The 22,303-nt window shown below is 43.9% G+C and overlaps 1 protein-coding gene across 21 annotated transcripts in view; it reads right to left on the reverse strand.

Annotated features, from left to right (window-relative positions):
• The window catches only part of LOC307085298 (uncharacterized protein), a 196,059-nt gene that overhangs the window by 122,547 nt on the left and 51,209 nt on the right, over positions 1–22,303 (reverse strand). For 16 of the 21 annotated variants that reach the window (XM_079750041.1, XM_079750029.1, XM_079750026.1 and 13 more), the window contains 5 exons: positions 4,438–4,554; positions 4,247–4,363; positions 4,029–4,095; positions 3,649–3,877; positions 204–2,025 (listed from right to left, as the gene is read on the reverse strand). In XM_079750041.1, coding sequence (XP_079606167.1) covers positions 204–2,025; positions 3,649–3,877; positions 4,029–4,095; positions 4,247–4,363; positions 4,438–4,554 — 2,352 coding nt within the window. Of the gene's footprint in view, positions 1–203; positions 2,026–3,648; positions 3,878–4,028; positions 4,096–4,246; positions 4,364–4,437; positions 4,555–4,717; positions 5,172–6,541; positions 6,573–7,428; positions 7,543–7,698; positions 7,723–22,303 lie in introns of those variants that run through there. The other 5 variants (XM_079750032.1, XM_079750034.1, XM_079750035.1 and 2 more) reach the window with 5 other exon arrangements.

The raw sequence follows: 22,303 nt of genomic DNA on the forward strand, positions 1-22,303 counted from the left end.
ATAATACATTAAACGTTAATAGGACACCTACAGAGATGTTTTGTATATTATTATAACTTGTATGTTTATTCTGTTATGAGCGGAATAGTAACACATGTTGTAATGAACCTACAGAAATCTTTTTCATATTATTTTAACCTTATATTCCAGTCTCATTTATATTGTGTAGTGTGTCTTGTAATACACGTTGTTAGTGAACCTACAGAGATGTTTTGGAGGCTTTGACCACTGGCAGCAGCCTCAGAAGACCATCTTCTGAAGCAGAGTATTTTTTCAGGTCAAACACGTCCAGCTCCTCTTCTGATGACAGTAAGACGAAGACCAAAGCTGACCACTGAGCAGGGGAGAGAGATTCTGCGGAGAGACTTCCTGATGTCAGGTACTGTTGGATTTCCTTCACTAGAGAACAGTCGTTCAGCTCATTCAGACAGTGGAACAGATTGATGCTTCTCTCTGGAGATAGGTCTCCTTTTATCTTCTCCTTGATGTAAGACACTGTTCCCTTATTGGTCTTTGATCCTCTCAGTCGCAGCAGATCTGTTTTAATCTGAGTGGTCAGTGATCTTTTTTTCTGTCCCAGCAGACCTTGTAGGACAATCTGATTGGTCTCCAGAGAGAGGCCCAGGAGGAAGCGAAGGAACAAGTCCAGGTTTCCGTTCTCACTCTTTAAGGCGTTGTCCACAGCACTCTGGTAGAAGAGGAGTTTATCTTTCCTGGAGGTTGGTGGTTCTTCTGAGAGCAGATTGACACCAGTATCGATGAACGACAGAAAGACATAAAGGGCAGCCAGAAACTCCTGGATGCTCAGATGGACAAAGCAGAACACCTTGTCATGGTACAGCCAACACTCCTCTTTAAAGATCTGGGTGAACACTCCTGAGTACACTGAGGCTGCTCTGATATCGATGTCACACTCTGCCATATCTGCCTCGTAAAAGATCAGGTTCCCTTTTTTCAGCTGGTTAAAAGCAAGTTTTCCAAGAGAAACAATGATCTCCCTGCTCTCTGAACTCCAGTCTGGATCTGTTTCAGCCCTCCCATGGTACTTCCTGTCCCCCTGAATGGACTGAACCCTCAGGAAGTGGCTGTACATCTGAGTCACGGTCTTGGGCATCTCTTCGATCTGGGATTTTTTGAAGATGTCCTCCAGAACTGAAGCAGTTATCCAACAGAAGACTGGGATGTGACACATGATGTGGAGGCTTCTTGTTTTCTTGACGTGGGAGATGATTGTGGTGGCCAGCGTCTCCTCTCTGAATCTCTTCCTGAAGTACCTCTCCTTCTGTTGGTTGGTGAACCCCCTCACCTCTGTCACCATGTCAACACACTCAGCAGGGATCTGATTGGCTGCCGCAGGGCGTGTGGTTATCCAAATGCGAGCAGAGGGAAGCAGGTGGCCCCTGATGAGGTTTGTCAGCAGCACGTCCACCGAGGTGGACTTTGTGACATCATTCCATATCGGGTTGTTCTGGAAGTCCAGAGGATGTCGACACTCATCCAGACCATCCAAGATGAAGACAACTTGGAACCGGTCGAATCTGCAGATTCCTGCTTCTTTGGTCTCAATAAAGAGGTAATGAAGAAGTTCCACCAAGCTAAACTCTTTCCCTTTCAGTAAATTCAGCTCTCTGAAATTGAGGAGAAATGTGAAGTGTATGTCCTGGTTGGTTTTGCCTTCAGCCCAGTCCAGAGTGAACTTGTGTGTTAAGACGGTTTTACCAATGCCGGCCACTCCAGTTGTCATCATTGTTCTTATTGGTTGATCGTGTCCAGGTAAGGGTTTAAAGATGTCTTCACATCTGATTGGTGTTTCTGCCTTGGATGGTTTCCTGGAAGCTGTTTCAATCAGTCTGACCTCATGTTCCTTGTTGACCTCTCCACTGCCTCTCTCTGTGATGAAGATCTCTGTGTAGAAGTCGTTCAGATCTGTTCGCTTTCCTGCTTTAGCGATTCCCTCAAACACACACCTGAACTTATCCTTCAAATGAGACTTGATTTTACTTTGGCAATCGACAGCATCAGATCCTAAATGAGAAAACAACAGATGACATCAGTTAATGGATGGTGATCAGCGGAACCAGGTCAATATTTCCTGTTAAATTATCAACTTCATGATATTTAGTGGCTTCATTACTTGTGGTCTGAAAAGCTGGTTGTGAAGGACTGCATGTTAAAGATACAAAATGTTAAGGACTATTATTTCAACAGCAATATGATAGGTCTAATGATAATAATAATGATAGTGAATCAGTGTAAAGGGATTTGCTTTGCTGATACAACAAGACAGGGTTTCATCACTTCCAATGAGTTGTTCTGCTTTTGGTCTGCAGTATAATGTTTAATGCTAATGTGGCTTCATAATTTGTGGTAGGAGAAGCTGGTCGTGACAAAGACTGCATGTTACAGATTCAAAATGTTCAGGACTTTGTTTTTTCCACAGCAATATGATTGGTCTAATGATAATAATAATGATAGTGAATTGGTGTAAAATGACATGCTGATATAACAAGATAGTGTTGCATCTCATCCAAAGAGTTATTCTGCTGTTGATCTGCAGTTTATGTTTAATTTTATTAATAATAATAATTACAATTGAATAAGTTTTTATTTCAAGGCGCCTTTCATGACACCCAAGGTCGCCTTACAATTCGTAAAACAATCTAGGGTCAAAAACAGCAAGAGCTGCATCGCCAACAGCATGATCAAAACAAGACAAAAGACCCAAGTAGGAGGGGGTAAGAACAGTGAGGAGACCCAGGTAGGAAGGGGTAAGAACAGTGAGGAGACCCAGGTAGGAGGGGGTAAGAACAGTGAGGAGACCCAGGTAGGAGGGGGTAAGAACAGTGAGGAGACCCAGGTAGGAGGGGGTAAGAACAGTGAGGAGACCCAGGTAGGAGGGGGTAAGAACAGTGAGGAGACCCAGGTAGGAGGGGGTAAGAACAGCAGTGAGGAGACCCAGGTAGGAGGGGGTAAGAACAGTAGCCCAACGGGTATACGAGGGGAACCCACGGTAGGGGGTCATTACAGCAAGCAGGCCACACATGTGTTTTGAGGAGGGATTTCAATGTTGTCAGGGCATCTCTTTCAGTTCAGCTCAGAGCCCTAGCACCCACGGTGCTGAGAGCCCTAGCACCCACGGTGCTGAGAACCGTAGCACCCACGGTGCTGAGACGGGAGGTCGGGACGGTGAAGACCAGCTGAGGATGACGAAGGGAGCGGCAGGGCCTGTCCTCCTGGAGGAGGTCGGGGAGATAAGTGGGGGCCACGTTGTGGAGGGCTTTGTCGGTGAGCAGAAGGGTTTTAAGGTCAATCCGGTGTTGGACACTGAGCCAGTGTAGTTGGACGAGAATGGGGGTGATGTGGTCGGGGGATTTGGTGCTGGTAATGATGATGTTTAACATTCTTTAACCTGAGACCCCCACCATTACCCTACATATCCGGATCAAACCATTTAACCTGATACCCCACAACAACCCTACATACTGGATCAAACCATTTAACCCCAAAGAGGAAAGATTGCTTCCACATGGAAGTATACAATTTATGAGTCTCAAATTATGTCATTTTGTCTGAACAGATCAAATATAATCTCCTACTGCTCATCAAAATGTGTATTTCTTCTCTGTTTTCAAGATAAGAGCCTCTTACCGCAACACAGTCTGTCAGCCAGTTCCTCCTGGTTCATCTCCATCAGGCAGAGCTTTGTGATGTCCACCACTCCCTCTATGGCGCGCCTCCTCTGCTCCTCCATCTTACCATCCACCTCCTCCTCCTCCACTCTCTGACCCTCTGAGCATTGTGGGTAATCTGAGAAGAGATCCCTCCAGAGCTTCTTCAGCTCCTTGTCTAGAAAAGCGTGTGCGTTCTCCTCAGCCCTCTGGAACAGAACAAACATCAAGGAGAACTTTACTCTGAACTAACTGAGACATCAGAAGCATCTGTCCTGGATCCACGTCCCGCTGGACAAGAGATGCTTTCTAATGTCCATGGAGAGCTGAAGTCAAACGTCTTGGTGGACATTTACACACCTTGATCAGCTCTGTTTGATGCCGCTGTAGAGACTGAGGGCTGGTAACCTTTGACCTCTTCTGGTGTCTGTGGGGAACACACACACACACACAGACACACACACACACACACACACAAACACACACAATTATAGTTCGCCAGACTTGTAGACATCAGTATCAGTAGAGTCTGATAACAACCAACTGGTCTATTTTCATCGTCTGTTTGAACCCCCTACCTCTCCTCTCTGGAGGGGCGTCCATCTTCAAAGTCCAATGGTATATCCATAGAGCTGTCACTCTTCATGGAGACACAGCTGGGTCCAGGGGAGTCTGCTCTCTCCTGCTGGACTCTTCTAGAAAAACAAGAACCAGGATTTATGGACGTTTGATAGAAGCTGTATCTTTATGATCTCTGATAAATCCTCACCTCTTCTCAATAGACTGATTTCCATCTTTAAAGGTAACAGGATGTCCCATAGAGCGGTCACTCTTCATGGAGACACAGCTGTGTCCAGGGGAGTCTGCTCTCTGCTGCTTCTCTTGGCTTCAACACACACACACACACACACACACACACACACACACACACACACACACACACACACACACACACACAGCTTTTACTCAGACTAATGATGGAGTCATGATGTATCACTACTGAGCTCTGAGATGGACAACAGTCACAGACAGAGAGATCCTCTTGTTACCTCTTAGCTTTGCTCCGGCGGCCATGTTCCCCAGACAGAGTGGTCTTAGAGGTAGGACCCCCCTCCTCTCTCTCCTCATCCATAGTAGACTGGAGACCTGGACACAAACACAACTCCATACTGTTTCTACTTCCACTCAGCGTTGGTTTACTCTCTGCTTTTATATGAGCTGTGTATTCCGCTCACAGGGGGCCGTTGTCTCTGTTAACTTTGGACAAGAGGCAGGGTCTCTCCTAGAGGCAGATTCATAGACCTTCTCAATCCCAGACGTTTCTAATATACACTTTAATAACGTAACATCATTCAACACAGAAGGTCTCAAAAGGCTACAAAATGTGTGATATGATCAAGTTCACCGTGTGAATATCATACCAACTGCTCTCTGTGCTGGTTAAACCGCTCTGAAGGCAGGACCATACATGGACTTCCTCATGTGGTGACATCACAACCCGATCTGTGAGGCAGGCCCACAGAGAACAAGACCCGGTAAGAGAAGACGTTTCAACACCTTCACAAAGCAAGATGGCCGTCTTCCTGTCTAAATAATGTTATCATAATGCTGCACCACAAATATTAAAGTACCTTTAAAGTCACCCAAGGACACAAGGAGACACAAGAAGAAAAAGTCATTATTAACATCAACCTGACACTTGGCTCCAGACTGGAAGGTTCTGGGTTCGATCCCCAATGCCTACAGTCTAACATGTATCATTCTACAGAGCAGGAATCTTAAAAATGTTCAACCTACTGATAAGATTCAAAGTTATTCATATTTATGATCTATCACAGATAAGAGTGGACGACAGTATATTAGTCTTCTTCCTACAGTGTAAAGTGAGCCACACCAAACCATCCGACTCATAACAAGGAAATGGTGAACCAATCAGTTGGACCAGTTCCCCTCTCAGTTCATACTCCTCCCAGACTAACATCTTATAGGTGGCTGATCCATGACCTCATTCAGTGATGAATAGTAATCACTTTTAAATATGAAGAATGGACAGAGAGCTCTGAGCTCTGTCCACTCTGAGTACAGAATACTCAGAGTGAACAGAGTACTCAGAGTGCTCAGAGTACACACACACACACACACACACACACACACACACAGAAGAAAAAAGTCACAAACGGTCTACTCTTCTGCAGTCTGTGATTCATTCAACACCAGCGGTAGTAAAGTGGAACATTTTGCTAGGTCCGTTTTGAAATCCTCGAAAAGATGCACTGCATCATCACCTGCTGGTGAGAGGATGTCAGTGGGATTGGCTGAGCTGAAGAACACGGACCAGTCGTCACCAGTGACTTCTGTGTTGAGGCAGTAGCGGCAGTGTTAATTCACCTTGAAGGTCATGTCCCTCTCATACGAGTGATGCTCCCAGATATAGAGTAGGCCTACACTACTGCAGAATGATGCAGGCCCGAAGAGAACAAGACCCAGTACAAGATGACGTTTAAACACCTTCACTAACCAAGATGGCCGTCTTCCTATTGAAATAATGTAATAATAATACCGCACTACCAATATAACAACAGGTACCACAGGACTTTTGATTAAGAACCAATACTGAATGTGACGTAACAGTCATTATTAACCTCAACCTGACGCTTGGCTGAAAGTTTCTGGGTTCGTCTAACACGTAGCATTCTACAGAGCAGGAATCCTCAAAATTATTCGATAGTGATTTTGACAAATAGCAATGCATCCATACATTGACTAACGTTTTTAACCATTTGGTTTTACAGGAAACTAACTATCAACTTATTGATAAGACTCAAAGTTATTCATATTTATGATCTATGATGGATCAGAGTGGACTACAGTACCTTAGTCGTCTTCCTGCTGTGATGAAGTGAGCCACAACAAACCGTCTGACTCATATCAAGGAAATGATGTCCAACCAGTTGGACCAGTTCCCCTCCCAGTTCATACTTCTCCCAGACTCTGCTTTTATATGAGCTGCGTTTTTTCCGCTCACAGGGGGCTGTTGTCTCTGTTAACTTTGGACAAGAGGCAGGGTGGTCTTTCCTAGACGCAGATTCATAGACCCTCTCATTCTCAAGGAGGGCAGGACCATATATGGACTTCCTCGTGTTGTATGACATCACAACCAGATCTGTGATGCGGGCAAACAGAGGACAAGACCCAGTACAAGACGACGTTTAAATGTCTTCACTAACCAAGATTCCTGTCTGAATAATGTAATCATAATACCGGACTGCAAATATATCAACAGTTCATTCTGTCCCAAGTACCTTTAAAGTCACCCAAGGCCACAAGAAGGCACAAGAAGAAAAAGTAATTCTTAACTTCAACCTGACAGCTGACTCCATAGCTGCATCTTTGAGCAGGAATCTTAAAAATGATCAACCTACTGATAGGATTCAAAGTTGTTCAAATTTATGATCTATCACGGATAATAGTGGACTACAGTATCTTAGTTCTCTTCCTGATGGACCAGTTCCCCTCCCAGTTCAAACTTCTCCCAGACTAACCTTGAATAGGCGGCTGATCCATGACCTCACTCAGTGATAAATAATAATCAGCTTAATGAAGCATGGACAGCTCTGAGCTCTGTCCACTCTGAGTACAGAATACTCAGAGTGGACAGAGTACTCAGCGTACACAGTACTCGGAGTACACAGAGTACTCATAGTGAACACACACACAGACACGCACACGGACGCCACCGTGGACGGTGAGGCTCTCGTACCTCTGGAATCTCCCAACACCATTACAGGTCTTACTACACTGGACGCCATTTTATGTATTGGCAGTTTAGGTGTCATGACGCTGGTGACGGTGTTGTCTCTTCACCCTGCTCCACCTAGGGAACACAACACAATGATAACCTCACTTTAGTACACAATACAACACAACGATGATCCCACTTTAGTACACAACACAACGATGATCTCACTTTAGTATACAATACAACACAACAATGATCTCACTATAGTACACAACACAATGATGATCTCACTTTAGTACACTCTTTTGACGTCAGGAGACAAGATGGAGGCCGGTGTTGTGGCAGTTTGTACAGTTGGTGTTGTGGTGCTCCTGGTCTCTGGCGGGAAGCCAGGCTGCAGCTACTGGGGCTTTCCACAGCCAACACTCAGCACACCATGTGACCCAGGCAGCCAATCAGGTCGCCCATGCAGACTGTCTCCAAACCAGTCAGATTAGTCCTGGGCCAGCAGCCACCTTGGTTCTACACGCTAGCTGGGTGGGGAACTGAATAAGGATTCATACATTCTATTATTTGATCTGCAGAAAGATTATATCTCTGTTTTCTTGATGTTAAACAAGACATATTCTGTAGCTTGGTGTCTGTAGCTTTAATGCAAATGAGCTGCTGCCCATTGACCAATGAGCTGTCAGACTGAACCACAGCATGGAGGAGGGATTGTTGACATTTGTGGACTCCTGGAGCTCTATATCTATATAATATAATATAATAATAATAGCATACATGGGTATTTATATAATAATATATTTAATATCAAGGCCAAAAGCTATGTGCACCTCGGATGATATTATGAATCATAAAGACTGCGTCTGACGTCTCCACAACAAGTAAAGACTCGTAGTGGGGGATATCTCGGCCATGGTTGAGAAGAATTGGGGGAAAGGAACTTTGGCCTTGACTCTCTGAAGTCCATGAACCGCGACATGGAGGAGAAAGGGATTGTCAGCCAAGCTCACACACACATACACACACACACCTACACACACACACACACACACACACACACACACACGCACACACACAGATCTGACTGGGGATAGGAGAGGTTAATTCACTTGAAGTGGCAAACAGGTTATGTTTTTGAACTGTTTATTCTCTTGCCAGAAGGACTATCTAGAATAGGCTACTTATAAATATTTGTGAATATTTTTACTTTTATTTAGTTAATTTTACCCAAAAATTATATTCAGGGCTAATTAAATATAAAAATCCGGGGCTTTAGCCCCGAATAAAACAGCATAGTGATGCCCCTGGGTTCTGGGTTCAGGGTCAGTGTTTAGGATGTCTGGGTTTAGGTTCTGGGTTCAGGGCCTTATCAACCAGGTAAACACGCGTCCTGCCGTCCGCTGAGCTCCAGGAAACGCACCAAGTTCCAGGTGGTTCATATTTAGCTCAGACTCGTTCGCTCAATACATTCATGATCCAAAATCTGACGGCAGCTGACCTCAGATCTGGTGAACTGGGCATTTATTTCTTTCACTTCATACGTTTTGACCAATCCAGTTGCTGGAGGCAGAGTTATTTGCAGACAAACTAGACCAGCACATGAACATTTTAAAATGTAAATACACACACACATTCCTGTACAATTAATTGAGGTGTATGACAGCTCCCTCTGCTGGACAGTTTGGACAACAGTCTCACACCAAACTACATTTTCCATTTGAATCCTACTTACTAAACAGGCCTATTGTGGTGTGTTCTTCTGTTCAAACTGGCTGAATGTGCCCCCTGAGTGCACTATTTTATATAATTTGTTGTAGTAGAACAAAGACTATAAGGGTATGTTCATGCGAAAGATATTTGCTACTACATCTAACATTCTTTTCACTGAACTAAGTGCATAGGTGTTGCCTATAAAATCGCCTTAAAATAGAGAGAGAGAGAGAGAGAGATAGAGAAAAGGTCGTTCAATCATTGGACAAAAAGGTCTGGGGCGGCAGTGGACCGGTCGAACTCCTTCTCCCTCATCCTGGTGCTGAATGTGTTAAATGCATCTGCATTTTTATGTGTTTTTTCCAGCATACGTTTTATGTGGGTGTCTGTCCAAATTCCCAGACGGTCCGACAATTTGCTGCTAGTCTTGGAGTTACCTGTTACGTCCAAAGAGGCATATACTTTATAGAACTGGATCGGACCAAGGAGCGTTCGCTTCCACATCTCAAGCGAACCGATCCAGGGTTCGTTTGGAGGCGAACCGAGACCAGCTGTTCAGGGAGGTCTCGGCCGGCTGATTTGATTCACATCGAAGTGAGGGGGTTGCATTCACACCAACGCACCCAACCAAGGCACCAAACTCGTTTAGTGTGCACTAAATGCTGTTGGTGTGAAAGCACGAATGAACTGCTGAAACAGAAGTATCGTCATGTAATCCATTGATTTCAACAATGTAACTGTATTCTCAATAGCAACTATTTAAATTGTAGCGGAATAAAGTTAGCTATAATTTGTATTCTGAATACGTAACGCCGGTACATGTATTCCGTTACTCCCCAACACTGTACATTGATGTGAGACCGGGTTGGTGGTTTGAACGTGTTGTAGTAGCAGAGAATGGCCTGCAGGGGCAGTATGTACATTGTTAAATACATGAATAGGCTTGAATTTAGTAGAAATATGGATGTTTTATATTTTTACAAAATGGATTATGTGAACATTGCTGAATAACATTCATCATGTATATTAAATGTATTGCATGAATTTAGCTTGACATTAACCAAGTTAAAGGACAATTAATGAACTGCAACAAACATGCAGAAGTCAATGTAGGATTTTAATATACAGTATAAACAAAAACACTTGACAGAAGTTTAATACATACTTTTGTAAAGGAAAGCAAAGGAAAACATCTTCCCAAATTAATCATTTCAAAATGTCCACCATTCAGAAAGCAACTGAAGAGGTTTGTGTAAAAGCAGTCCTCCCTGACCAGCTCTGTCCCTGACTCTAAACCCTGACTCTCAACCCTAACGCTGAACCCTCTGAGGGCAGGAAGACGCTCCTTCAGTGTAAAGGTTCAAGAAGACACTCCTACAGAGTAAAGGTTTGAACCACGGAGAGGGAAGAAGAAGAGGAAGGAGTAGAGAGTAGTGAAGTAGTGAGGTTAGTGACAGACGTGAGGGAAAGGCATGTGGAAGCACACGGGTACATGTGGGGTCAAGAAGATCACTCCCGCTGGAGGTCATTGATCCATCAGCCTCAGACCACTGAGCTCAGCAGGTCTTCTGGAGGACAAGGCTCAGATGAACTGAGGAGACGGGACCAGCAGGATGTCAGGATCAGGTGGGGTTCAGCTCAGGTGTGTCTGCCCCCGACCAAACCGGATCAGGTGAGGTTCAGCTCAGGTGTGTCTGCCCGGACCAAACAAGGACATGGATTAGGTTCAATATTCAAAAGATGCAACATTATCTGAACCAAAGACTTGACTGGACTTGAACCCGGCACCATTGGTCTGAGAGTTGAACCCCCAACCCCTTACCCAGTCCACTATGTCCAGATAATGCAAAGTTACGAGGAATCCTTGATGGTAGAGTCCTGGTTGTCCTCAGGATTTGCCTTCCAGATGTATGGCTTCTCCGTCAGTACTCCAGATTCCTGGTCTGGTTACAAACGTAATTTGTCTCTAATGTAAGGTAACACACAGTAGTAGTTTGTCTCTAATGTAAGGTCACAAACACAGTAGTAGTTTGTCTCTAATGTAAGGTCACAAACACAGTAGTAGTATGTCTCTAATGTAAGGTAACACACAGTAGTAGTTTGTCTCTAATGTAAGGTAACACACAGTAGTAGTTTGTCTCTAATGTAAGGTCACAAACACAGCAGTAGTTGGGCTCTAATGGCGCGTAACAAAGTAGCAGCTGTAGTTTGTCTGGTAACCAACCACAGTAGTATGCCTTAACTTGTACTGGACAAACTAATCCTGCGTTACATGAAGTCCACTCTGTTTACTTTATACAAACTGACGAGGATCCTTGTTGGTAGAGTGATGTCGTCCTCCAGAGTCTTGGCTCCTCCATCATCTCTCCTCAGCCAGAGCTCTGGTCTGGAACAAACAGCACAAGTCTGGCCCCAACGTCTGGTAACAAACATGTAGTTTGTCTTATTTTTAAGCCCTTTATTTCCATTTTGTTAGGTTAATACAAACTTACTATCCTTGTTGGTAGAGTGATGGTCGTCCTCCAGCGTCTCAGCTCCTCCACCAGCGCTCCTCAGACAGAGTCCTGGTCTGGAACAAACAGCGAAGTCTTGCTTCAACGTGTGGTAAAACAGATGTAGTTGTCTGGTATATTAACAAACACCGGTATTTTGTGGTAGCAGTATTCTACGAGAGGCAGTGAGTGTGATGATCACTTCAGAGTCAGGCTCCATCTACCCCATGACAGACATCCTCCACCAGGCAGGGCCTCCATCAGCTCCTCCACCAGGCAGGGCCTCCATCAGCTCCTCCATCAGGCAGGGCCTCCATCAGCTCCTCCATCAGGCAGGGCCTCCGTCAGCTCCTTCAGCCATGGATTCCTGGTCTGGTTACAAACCCAGTTGGTCTCAGCAGTAAATCACCTGGGGACGCAACACACCCCACCTCCTGCATCTGAGGTTCACTTGTAAAATGGAAGACGAATTTAAACATATTTAACGCTTAAATTAGACATCGTCTACAGATTGACGCGTTCAGCAATTCATCCACTACGGTCGTAGCAGCACTAGTAACAATAATGGCTCATATGTCTCCTCCATAACCCCGTTATGAATTAACTCAAATCACAGCTTGGCACAGATTTAAAGTCATAAGATGATCAAAACCAGACCTAAACTACCGAGGATTTTAGTGTTTCAGATGAGCTTGGTGATGGTTACCCTCTGGTCCGGTGCTGCAGGCCCCTGGTCTCCAGCCTCAGTCTCCGGTCCATTCTGGCACCACAAGCCTCCGGTGCCCAGCCTCTCAGCCTCGCCTTTCAGCTACAGCAGCAGGGTTATATCAGCATATGCCCAACAATAAACGTATTTGACTCATCCGAAACCGAGTTACACAATTAATTTAACTATTATTTTATAGCTCAAGGCTAGAAAAGACTGGAGAGACCAGACATGAGCATCCCGCTTTGTGAATGAAGACAGAGCAGTCCACAAGTTTAAAGAAGTGGTTCAGCCCATGCATTGAAACTGACCTGAGAAGACTCTACTCACACACCAGAGCACTGACCTGTTCTGGAGGACTTCTGACAGGAGGTGGAGGTCTGGCTCTGGGTGAGGAGGTGGAGGTCTGGCTCTGGTCGAGGAGGTGGAGGTCTGGCTCTGGTCGAGGAGGTGGAGGTCTGGCTCTGGGTGAGGAGGTGGAGGTCTGGCTCTGGGTGAGGAGGCAGACATCTTGGGACAAACTACATTACCTACTACGTTACCTTTTTAACCCAGTACTGTTCTAGAATTTCTTCTACTGTAACATGTGGGAAAGACGGCCATTATTTTAGCTTTGATATTATCCAGTTGGTAACTCAGCACCAAAGACGTTGTTTAACGTCATTCCATTGGGTAGGGTTTAACTTCTGTGGCAATTAATGACACCAGATATTTAGAACATACAAAAACTGAAGTAACAAAGAACACTAAGCAGTATCGATATTAATTCAAATATTGAAGAAATGCCAAATTGTCTTCCACCTTGAAATGATTTTCAGCCTTCACTGACGGTCAAAATGGGCCCGCAAGTAGAACGCTTTTTGTACGCAGCGAGAGTTCCGTCAACGTGCTTAAAAGTATGGTGCAACCATCGGAAATTAACATATTGTACAATGTACGCGTCAGTATGTATTTAATATCAAACTTAAGTTGTTTAAGATAAGGGGCAACAATTCCCAATGGAAACCGACGGAAAAATTGTTTCTGTTGGCAACGGCCTGAGGATACGCAAATACAATCCAGAACGTTCCACCAGATTCCCTCAGGTGACTCACGTCCAACTAACTGGCAGGCGGGTTCTTATGGTTGTCAAGACTACAACGTTCTATGCTAACCATTGAGAGTAAATCAAGTGACCGCACTCAGAACCTTCCACGGCGGAAAGCACAAACCGTCCGACTGGAATCCGAACATTCCGGCCGGAACCAACCAAAGAAAAAACAGAACCAGCGCCTCAACTTGAGCTGAACGGAGGAAGATTCTGAAGTCCAGTGATGGTCTTCATTAAAACACAGCCAACAGACTTACCTTGATGTGATCTGTTAGTTGCTGTTGGTCATTACTACTATTCAGTGTACCTTTACATTATTATGCACCCAGTGTGTACAAGTTATATCACTCAAAACCGTACAAAGAACCAAACTACCATGTACGTCCTATGTCAGGTGAAGGCATTGGTCGACCCGTAAGCATTTCATGCGGGGTTAGATGCGTCATTCTATTAGTTTGCATGCGATAACTCATTAGTGTCAGTGGTAGTGCATCAATCCAATTCAATTTAGTATTTTTTTCATGAAAAATCAACACATTTTGTTGATTTTTGTCTTGAGCGTCCCATTCCTCTCTCCACCATACCTTGTGATTGAGGATGGTAGACGCAACCTAATCTTTGTTTGACATGCAAATGCTGAATCACTTGTTTCAGTGTTTTCTGAATAAACGCTGCCCCATTGTTTGAGCTTATTTCTGATGCAATTCCAAACCTTGGCATGACTTCTCTAGTCAGAAACTTGATTACTGTAGCCGCACTTTGGTCTTTTGATGGGACTGCTTCTACCCATCTGCTGAACCTGTCGATGATAACTAATATGTACAACATATCATCATAGTCCATGAACAACTGTCAAAATGGTCCTCCAGGTGTGGGAATGTGTCCCAATGGAGTAGTGATTGTTTTTCTTACATTGTTTTTTGCACATACTTCATGCTCATTTAGCTGGATATGAATCATTGCTTTACATTTACATTTAGGGCATTTAGCAGACGCTTTTATCCAAAGCGACTTACAATAAATGCATTTGTTACAATAAGTACATTTGTCATAAGAAGTGAAACAATATATCGCTGTCGGTACAGTAAAGACGTTCATAGAACCAAGTGCAAGTATTACAATCGCTAGGCTAACCCATTCCCCGTGTAAAGCAGCGATAGCAGCTACTGTAGATGCTACACAATTAAGTACCTTGTACAAGTGCCAGGACGTACAACATTCAATGGTGGCTGTGCATTGGTTTCTATGCAGAGTCGAGATGAACTCTGAACAGGTGAGTTTTGAGTCTTTTGCGGAAGCTGGTGAGCGACTCTGCGGTCCTGACATCGGTAGGGAGCTCGTTCCACCACTGAGGTCCCAAAACAGAGAAAAGTTGTGACTTTGCTGATCGACCTTTGCTTGCTCTTAGCGATGGCGGTACCAGACGTCCGGCTGAGGTAGTTGAGAGGAGGGATTGCTTGCAAGTATAGTGAAGAAAAGCCTTGTTTTCTAATTCTCCTCAATACCTCCCCCCTTGCGCAATGGTCAAAACCATGCACATTAAATGATAAGCAAACTAAACCTAACAATGCCGTTGGTACAACCAACGTTGAAACGCCTAACCTTATTCATCCGTAAACTGAAACCAATCTTTTGGGAAGGGAAATTGAAGCCAGTATATCCAAAACCAAAGGTCGATGTTGGTGGGTTTACCATCAGCCGCCTTGAACCCATGCTGTTCCTAAAGTTATGCACTAAACTGAAAACATATACATGTGTTAGTAGGCCTTTATACCACAAGGGTTAAAATAAAATAAAACGCATGCCCCGCTCCAAGACCACCATTTCTGCTGCCAGAGTTGACATATCTGACTCCTGTTCCTCCTCCACCTCTCACCAACCGGCCCTTCCTATGATGGTTGCAGATTGTCACTTCATGATCGAGTGAGCCAGTGCTCACAGTGACCCTGCCTATTAATCGTGACTGTGCCTGTTTTAGGTCGTCCCGGGCTTCAAGGTGGGATCTGACCCGTTGTTGGCTAACCAGCCTTCCATACTGGCTTATTTCCGGATGCTGTGCCTGGGATACAATCAATCCCCACCCATAAGGTAGTATAGATTGCAAAGTGGAGGGATGGAGACAGAGTCTTCAGTCCCATTTACCCATGCAGCGTGTGTGCGTAATGGATACACATCAGGGCGACTACAACAACAACAACAACTACAACTTTACCCTGTGTGTGCCAGGGGGTGTATGATGGGGTGAATGTAAAGGTAATTTAAAGGAGTTAAAAGTATCATATTATCAATTGCTAACATTTTTTAAAAGTGTTGGAGCAGCAGTAGTGGCATTTGAAAGGTAAACCCACTACTTTCTGAATGTAAATTTAGAACCTAGCATGTAGGATCCCTTCCCAGCAGATGTAGCGTTAATCCACCTATTGTCCTTAATTTAGGAGATGTAAAAGAAAACAAAAATCACAATATTAAAACTTGCATTTTCAATATTGGCCGACTCACTTCTCTGTTAACCGTTACTCATTATCACAATTCCCTTCATAATTCTACCCGATTGTCCTACACTAACTATTTAAATTGGACGACCTAATCTTCTTTTATTCTACCTATTGCTTGTATTTAGTGTTTTCCACATTTTGATTCACTACTATGTGCCCAACACGTCTCTCTGTGGTGTCCTTATCTAGTTTATCCAACATTGAATCGATACATCATCTCCATTTTCTAATTAACCTTATTGTTCTATCTAAAGTATGTCTTTAGTACCCCCATTTTTCACTGTGGTTAACATGAATTAGAAATTTTGATAACAATAATAATAATAAGTACAATAAAATAATATTTTATTGTACTTATTTAGTCTAATTTTAAGTATTTCCGACTATTATTTCTAGATTGTACGATCACTCTTAATAAAATGTCTGTTATTATCATAATCTCTTAGGAAATATTTTATGTGTGTTGTCCTTTTGGTACGTGGACCTCGTACTGTGCATTTCCACCACACTCCCGCAGAGTCCTCTATGGGGTGGGTGTTATCAGCTCCTCTTTTGATGAGTGCAGCTGTATTTACCCCAGCACCATTAAACCCCTGGGCTTCTGTGGACGAGCGGTGTGCAGACAACTTTTAATCATAATTGTTCATGTTAAAGAGCCTAGATTATTATTCCTAAATCCTGTGATCACCATGTAACTTTAATACTCCAATACAGGGCTCTCCCCTGATTTATTACCTCTGGGTCGGTCCGCACCCGCCCTCTCTACGTTCTTTACACTCCTCTCCCTTCTTCAAACACTTTCTCCCTCTGATCCAAGTGTTTCACCAGTGCTCTGTGTACCAAGATGTGTCGATCTATTTCACATGGCGCTTCCACGCGATGGAGAGTCTCCAAGGTTGCCGCGACACACAGAACCACAGGGTCACCAATCCCAGTGGTGGTTCTATGCTTTTTCTAAAACAGGGGCCATTGGGGGGCCACAGCTTACATTCAGGGACCAGGTACAAAGTAAATCCAAGCACGCAAATAATCTATTCAGTACAATGCAAATTGATTCTCTCTCTCTCTCCCTATCGCCTCTCTGTCCAGCCCCCACCAGCGTTTTTTTCCTCTTACTCGCGTTCCTGCTCTCTCTCTCTCTCTCTCTCTCTCTCACTCTCTCTCTCTCTCTCACATGTACACCTTAGTATCCCTGTTTACCATGGAATATAATCATTTATTTCTTCCATACCGTTTTTAGAGGCGGATCAAGGAGTAGGGTGGGGGTGTGGCCCTGAGCAGCTTGGGGCCACGGTACCATGAGCTCTGTTTACAGTGGATGTGCACACAGCCTTTGGCCGTGTTCTGTAAATATTCTAGAACACTCCGGGTGCTCCGGTGGGAGTCCTGGAGCTCTATATATAAATAATATCATATCATACACAGATATCTATATCATATAATATATATTATCACGGCCAAAAGCTGGGTGCGCCTCCAGACGATATTATGAATCTAAATAAATGAAATAAATAGTACTTGTGAGAGGGGGGGAGAGGGTGATGAGAGGGAAGGGGGGGAGGAGACAGGGGGGAGGGGGGAGAGGGAAACGGGGAGTGAGAAAGAGACAGAGCGTGTGTCCGGCCGTCTGTCCGTGGTTTATTTCTACAACCGACACAGAGACACTGAGGCCCCCCCCCAACCAAAACCCATGGAGGAGGTCCAAGAATAATATCGGAAAAACATTTGTTCTATTTATAATTTCTGATTAATATATTATTTATCTTAAGGCACTTATGGAAGCATTATTCACTAAAAAACCGAGAAATCATCGGCTGAACACAGGAGAACATTCAGTTGGATCCACTGAGTTGTTTATTACAATTATGCTTCATTAACAAACACAACAGAACAGTAGTCCCTTACATGTACACAATAAATACGAGGACTAAAACAATAGAAGCAGCAGACTTTACAAATCATCAACAGGTGTGAACATATCTTCAATAACTGAACATGTTCTGCGGCCGTTTGGTTCCCATCAGAACACAAAAAATGAAGATTCAGTTTAAAGTAATTTACAACATGCAACATTATACCATAGATCTCTTGGTTATTATGAATGAAATATAAACTCTGCTTTAAATCAGGTCGTCAATCAGGATTATGACAAAAATGATGATATAAGAGCCCTTAAGACCAAAACTGGTCTGAAAAAGTCTGAAAATATACAAAGATTTACCATCAATGTATTTTATATACATTTCAGATAATAAATGTGCTTATCTAACTATGGGTGATCTTAAAAGTCTTTTCATGGTTTATCATGCTATACTTTCCAGAAGAGGGAGAGATAAGGAGAGAGAGAGAGAGAGAGAGAGAGAGAGAGAAAAAGAGAGGGAGCGAGAGACTATAACTGCCACAGAGACACTGAGTCATCAGTCCTCTCAGGCCTCCAAAGCCTCTCATCCTCTAACTAGTGTGTGTGTGTGTGCTCTGTGTCTGTGTGTGTTTGTTTGTGCTGTATGTGTGTGTGTGTGTGTGTGTGTGTGTGTGTGCGTGTGTCTGTGTGTGTGTGTGTGTGTGTGTGTGTAAGATTTGTGTGTGTGTGTGTGTGTGTATATGTGTGTGTTTGTGTGCTTTGTGTTTGTGTATGTGTGTGTCTGCTGTATGTGTGTGTGTGTGTGTTTATGTGTGTGTATGTGTGTTTTTGTGTGTGTGTGTCTGTATATGTGTGTGTGTGTGTCTGTGTGTGTGTGTGTGTGTGTGTGTGTGTGTGTGTGTGTGTGTGTGCGTGTGTGTTTGTGTGCGTGCTCCTCCCCCCGTGCCATTTTGCTTTTTCTACAACTGACACAGAACTGCTCCCCCCCTCCGTACCCCCACCCCAGGGAGGAGGTCCTCCTGGGTGAAGGAGGACCAGAAGGTGTGGAGGTGTGTCAGTGTGTCTGAGGACCCTCCTCCACCTGGGGACACTCTGTAGAAGGACAGAGAGCCAGCAGGCCGGTCCAGATACACTCCTACTCTGGTGGAGCCAGCGGGGGGGAGAGGGAAGTCTGTTACTATACCGTTGTACCGGGCAGAGTAACGATAATCAGAACAATCGAGACTCCAGGACTTGTTGTTCCCTCCAAGCCTGCTGTCACCACCCCGTCCTCTCCTTGTGATTCCTCTGTATGTCACTCCTATATCAACACGTCCTTCCCACTCTACCTCCCAGTAACAGCGGCCAGTCAGAGCCTCTCTACCCAACACCTGGGGCCGGGAGTCAAATCTCTCTGGATGATCCGGATACGACTGGTCCTCTCCAGCCCGCGTCACCTTCCTGTTGTCCTCAGACAGAGAGAGGAGTCTGTAGGCCGTGTTGGGGTCCAGTGTGAGTTCACAGGCATCTGAGGGAGAACCAGACATGATGAGCTGCTGAACCGTTCTTCATCATCATCATCATCATCATCACTAGTACTGTTCTCCTGCGCTCTTCTTTTTATTCTCTTTCAGACTCTTTTTGTGATCGCTCTCTCTTCTTCAAACATTAACATAACAAGACAAAAAAAATATGAGATGATAGGTACTATATTGGAATCATGTGCTGTATATTTTCTAAGCAATAGGACACATTGTGTTTAAGATAATTGAAGTTAAAGTTGATTGGAAATCCCATGTGTGTGTGAGTGGCTGTCCCAATCAAAACATTGAAACAAGGACAAATGTATAAAGTGCATTTACTCCCTCAGTATTTACTTCACATTAACATATCATACATCAAAATGTTTTGTATGATGAGCTTATTACACCCATGAAATATCTAAACAATATTTGTAATATCTTCCAAGATATTCCACTTTTGGATTTCCCAATACACATACATGGCACTCAACCTCCAAAGGGACACCTGTGTAAAGAACAGACTGAAGGAGCTGAGCTCACATACAGGCTGGAGATGGACTGATGAACCATAGAACTGGTTCATTTATTATAGACATGTACTCAGACATACACCTGCTTACCTACACATACATATACACATCACTGGGGGCACTTGGCTAGGATTCATATCTATATCATCATACACACACAGACAGGCTGGAAATTAACTGTCAAAACTTGTATGTATACTATGCATGTATGTATGTATGTATGTATGTATGTATGTATGTATGTATGTATGTATGTATGTATGTATGCATGCATGTATGTATGTATGTATGTATGCATGTATGTATGTATAAATGTACACATAAATATATATGCATAAACTAAAAAGACACTTACACTTCTTTAGAGCTGGTTTCAGCCTCCACACTCCACCGTGCTCCACACTGTGTGGGGAAACAAAGTGAGAGCAGCATGTTGAAACATTCACCTTCATCATCTGCTGTCTCATCACGTTCTACACAACATGAGTGACAGCAGCCTCTTCAAACCACTTCATCTAGAAGCGGCTTGAATCCTCGTAGGAGACTTTGTCCCTGAGTGGTGAGCTGTCCTCTCCATACCTAAGAGTGTCCAGTCTCCAGCGTGGATCCTCCAGTCCAGCAGAGAGCAGCGCAGCTCCAGAGTCTCCTGGGTGATTGTAGCTCAGGTCCAGCTCTCTCAGATGGGAGGGGTTGGAGCTCAGAGCTGAGGCCAGAGAAGCACAGCCTTCCTGTGTGACCAGGCAGCCAGACAAGCTACACACACACACACACACACACACACCGACACACACGCACACACTTACATTTACATTTACATTTAGGGCATTTAGCAGACGCTTTTATCCAAAGCGACTTACAATTAGTGCATTTGTTACAATAAGTACATTTGTCATAAGAAGTGAAACAATATATCGCTGTTGGTACAGTAAAGATGTTCATAGAACCAAGTGCAAGTATTACAATCGCTAGGCTAACCCATTCCCCGTGTAAAGCAATGATAGCAGCTACTGTAGATGCTACACAATTAAGTATCTTGAATAAGTGCAATACACAAGTCCCAGGACGTAGGTTTCTATGCAGAGTCGAGGTGAACTCTGAACAGGTGAGTTTTGAATTTTGAGAATACACTTGTGTATTAATTCCATTTGGAGGACAATGAGAGAAGAGGACAAGTAGAACAGGAAGAGGAAGTGGGGAGATGACATCATCACAGACATCAGAACTTCCTTCACTTGGATGTGAAACAGGATCATAAACAAATGCTCCTTTCTCAATAGCTACAACTCAATGAGATATTGTTCGGTTAGAGTCAGGAGAAGTCTGCTGTGTTTGGTACGCTGAGACCGTTTCTTCACAGGTTCTAACATTGTGTAGAACCAGGGAGAGTTTTGCAGGCAAAAGAGCAACAGAAATGCATCGGACATGAGCAGCACTACACCAAACTAATGTGAAGTTAATAAAGTCCTTCTTTAATGTTCAACATGATTCACTTTACCACGGCCAGTGATGTTCTATGGTGAGGTGTACATTATATTCAAATCACAGCACGGCTAAAGCCTCATCCCCATGTCTACGCTAATGACAACTCCTCAGCTCACTTCAGCTGACCAGAGCTACATAACATATAACAGACATAACATACTAGTAGTTAACAGGTCAACCCCTAACCCTCACATCAGCTGGCCAGAGCTACATAACATATAACAGACATAACATACTAGTAGTTAACAGGTCAACCCCTAACCCTCACATCAGCTGGCCAGAGCTACATAAAATATAACATGCATACCGTTTTGTGTGTTCTTTTTCGATAACAGTCCAACAAGTCGTGGACCATCCCTTACATATTAAACAACCCCAAGACCCAGTTTGAAGAGGCTGAAAAAGGACCTGAGAGTTTCCAGTGTACAGTTTGGACTCCCCAGTCCAGCAGAGAGCAGCTTCACTCCTGAATCCTGCAGATCATTGGTACTCAGGTCCAGCTCTCTCAGACTAGAGGAGTTGGAGCTGAGAACTGAGGCCAGAGCTTCACAGCATCTCTCTGACAGATCACAGCCCTTCAGCCTTCACACAAAATAAAGAGGACAGGTTAGGAACTGTGATTAAAATAACTTACATCTCCAATTTATTACATAATGAAGAAATTGTGGTCATTCAATATTGGATGTAAAATGTACAACTATATGAATGTTGTTGTGAAGGGGTGGCAGTAGCTCAGGAGGTAGAGCGGGTTGCCTGGTAACCTGAAGGTTGCTGGTTCGATCCCCAGCTCCTCCTAGCTGAGTGTCGATGTGTCACTGAGCAAGGCACCTAACCCTAACTGCTCCCGACGAGCTGGCTGTCGCCTTGCATGGCTGACTCCGTCGGTGTGTGTGAATGGTGATTGTCAGGCAATATTGTAAAGCGCTTTAGGTGGCCAATGGTTAGAAAAGCACTACATAAATCTAGTGTTTGAAAAGTCTTTTGTATATTAATATTACTTTTTGTTGCAGTATTATGTATAT

This window comes from Pollachius pollachius (assembly GCF_949987615.1).
Source record: "Pollachius pollachius genome assembly, chromosome: 13".
In the NCBI taxonomy this organism is placed as follows: domain Eukaryota; kingdom Metazoa; phylum Chordata; class Actinopteri; order Gadiformes; family Gadidae; genus Pollachius; species Pollachius pollachius.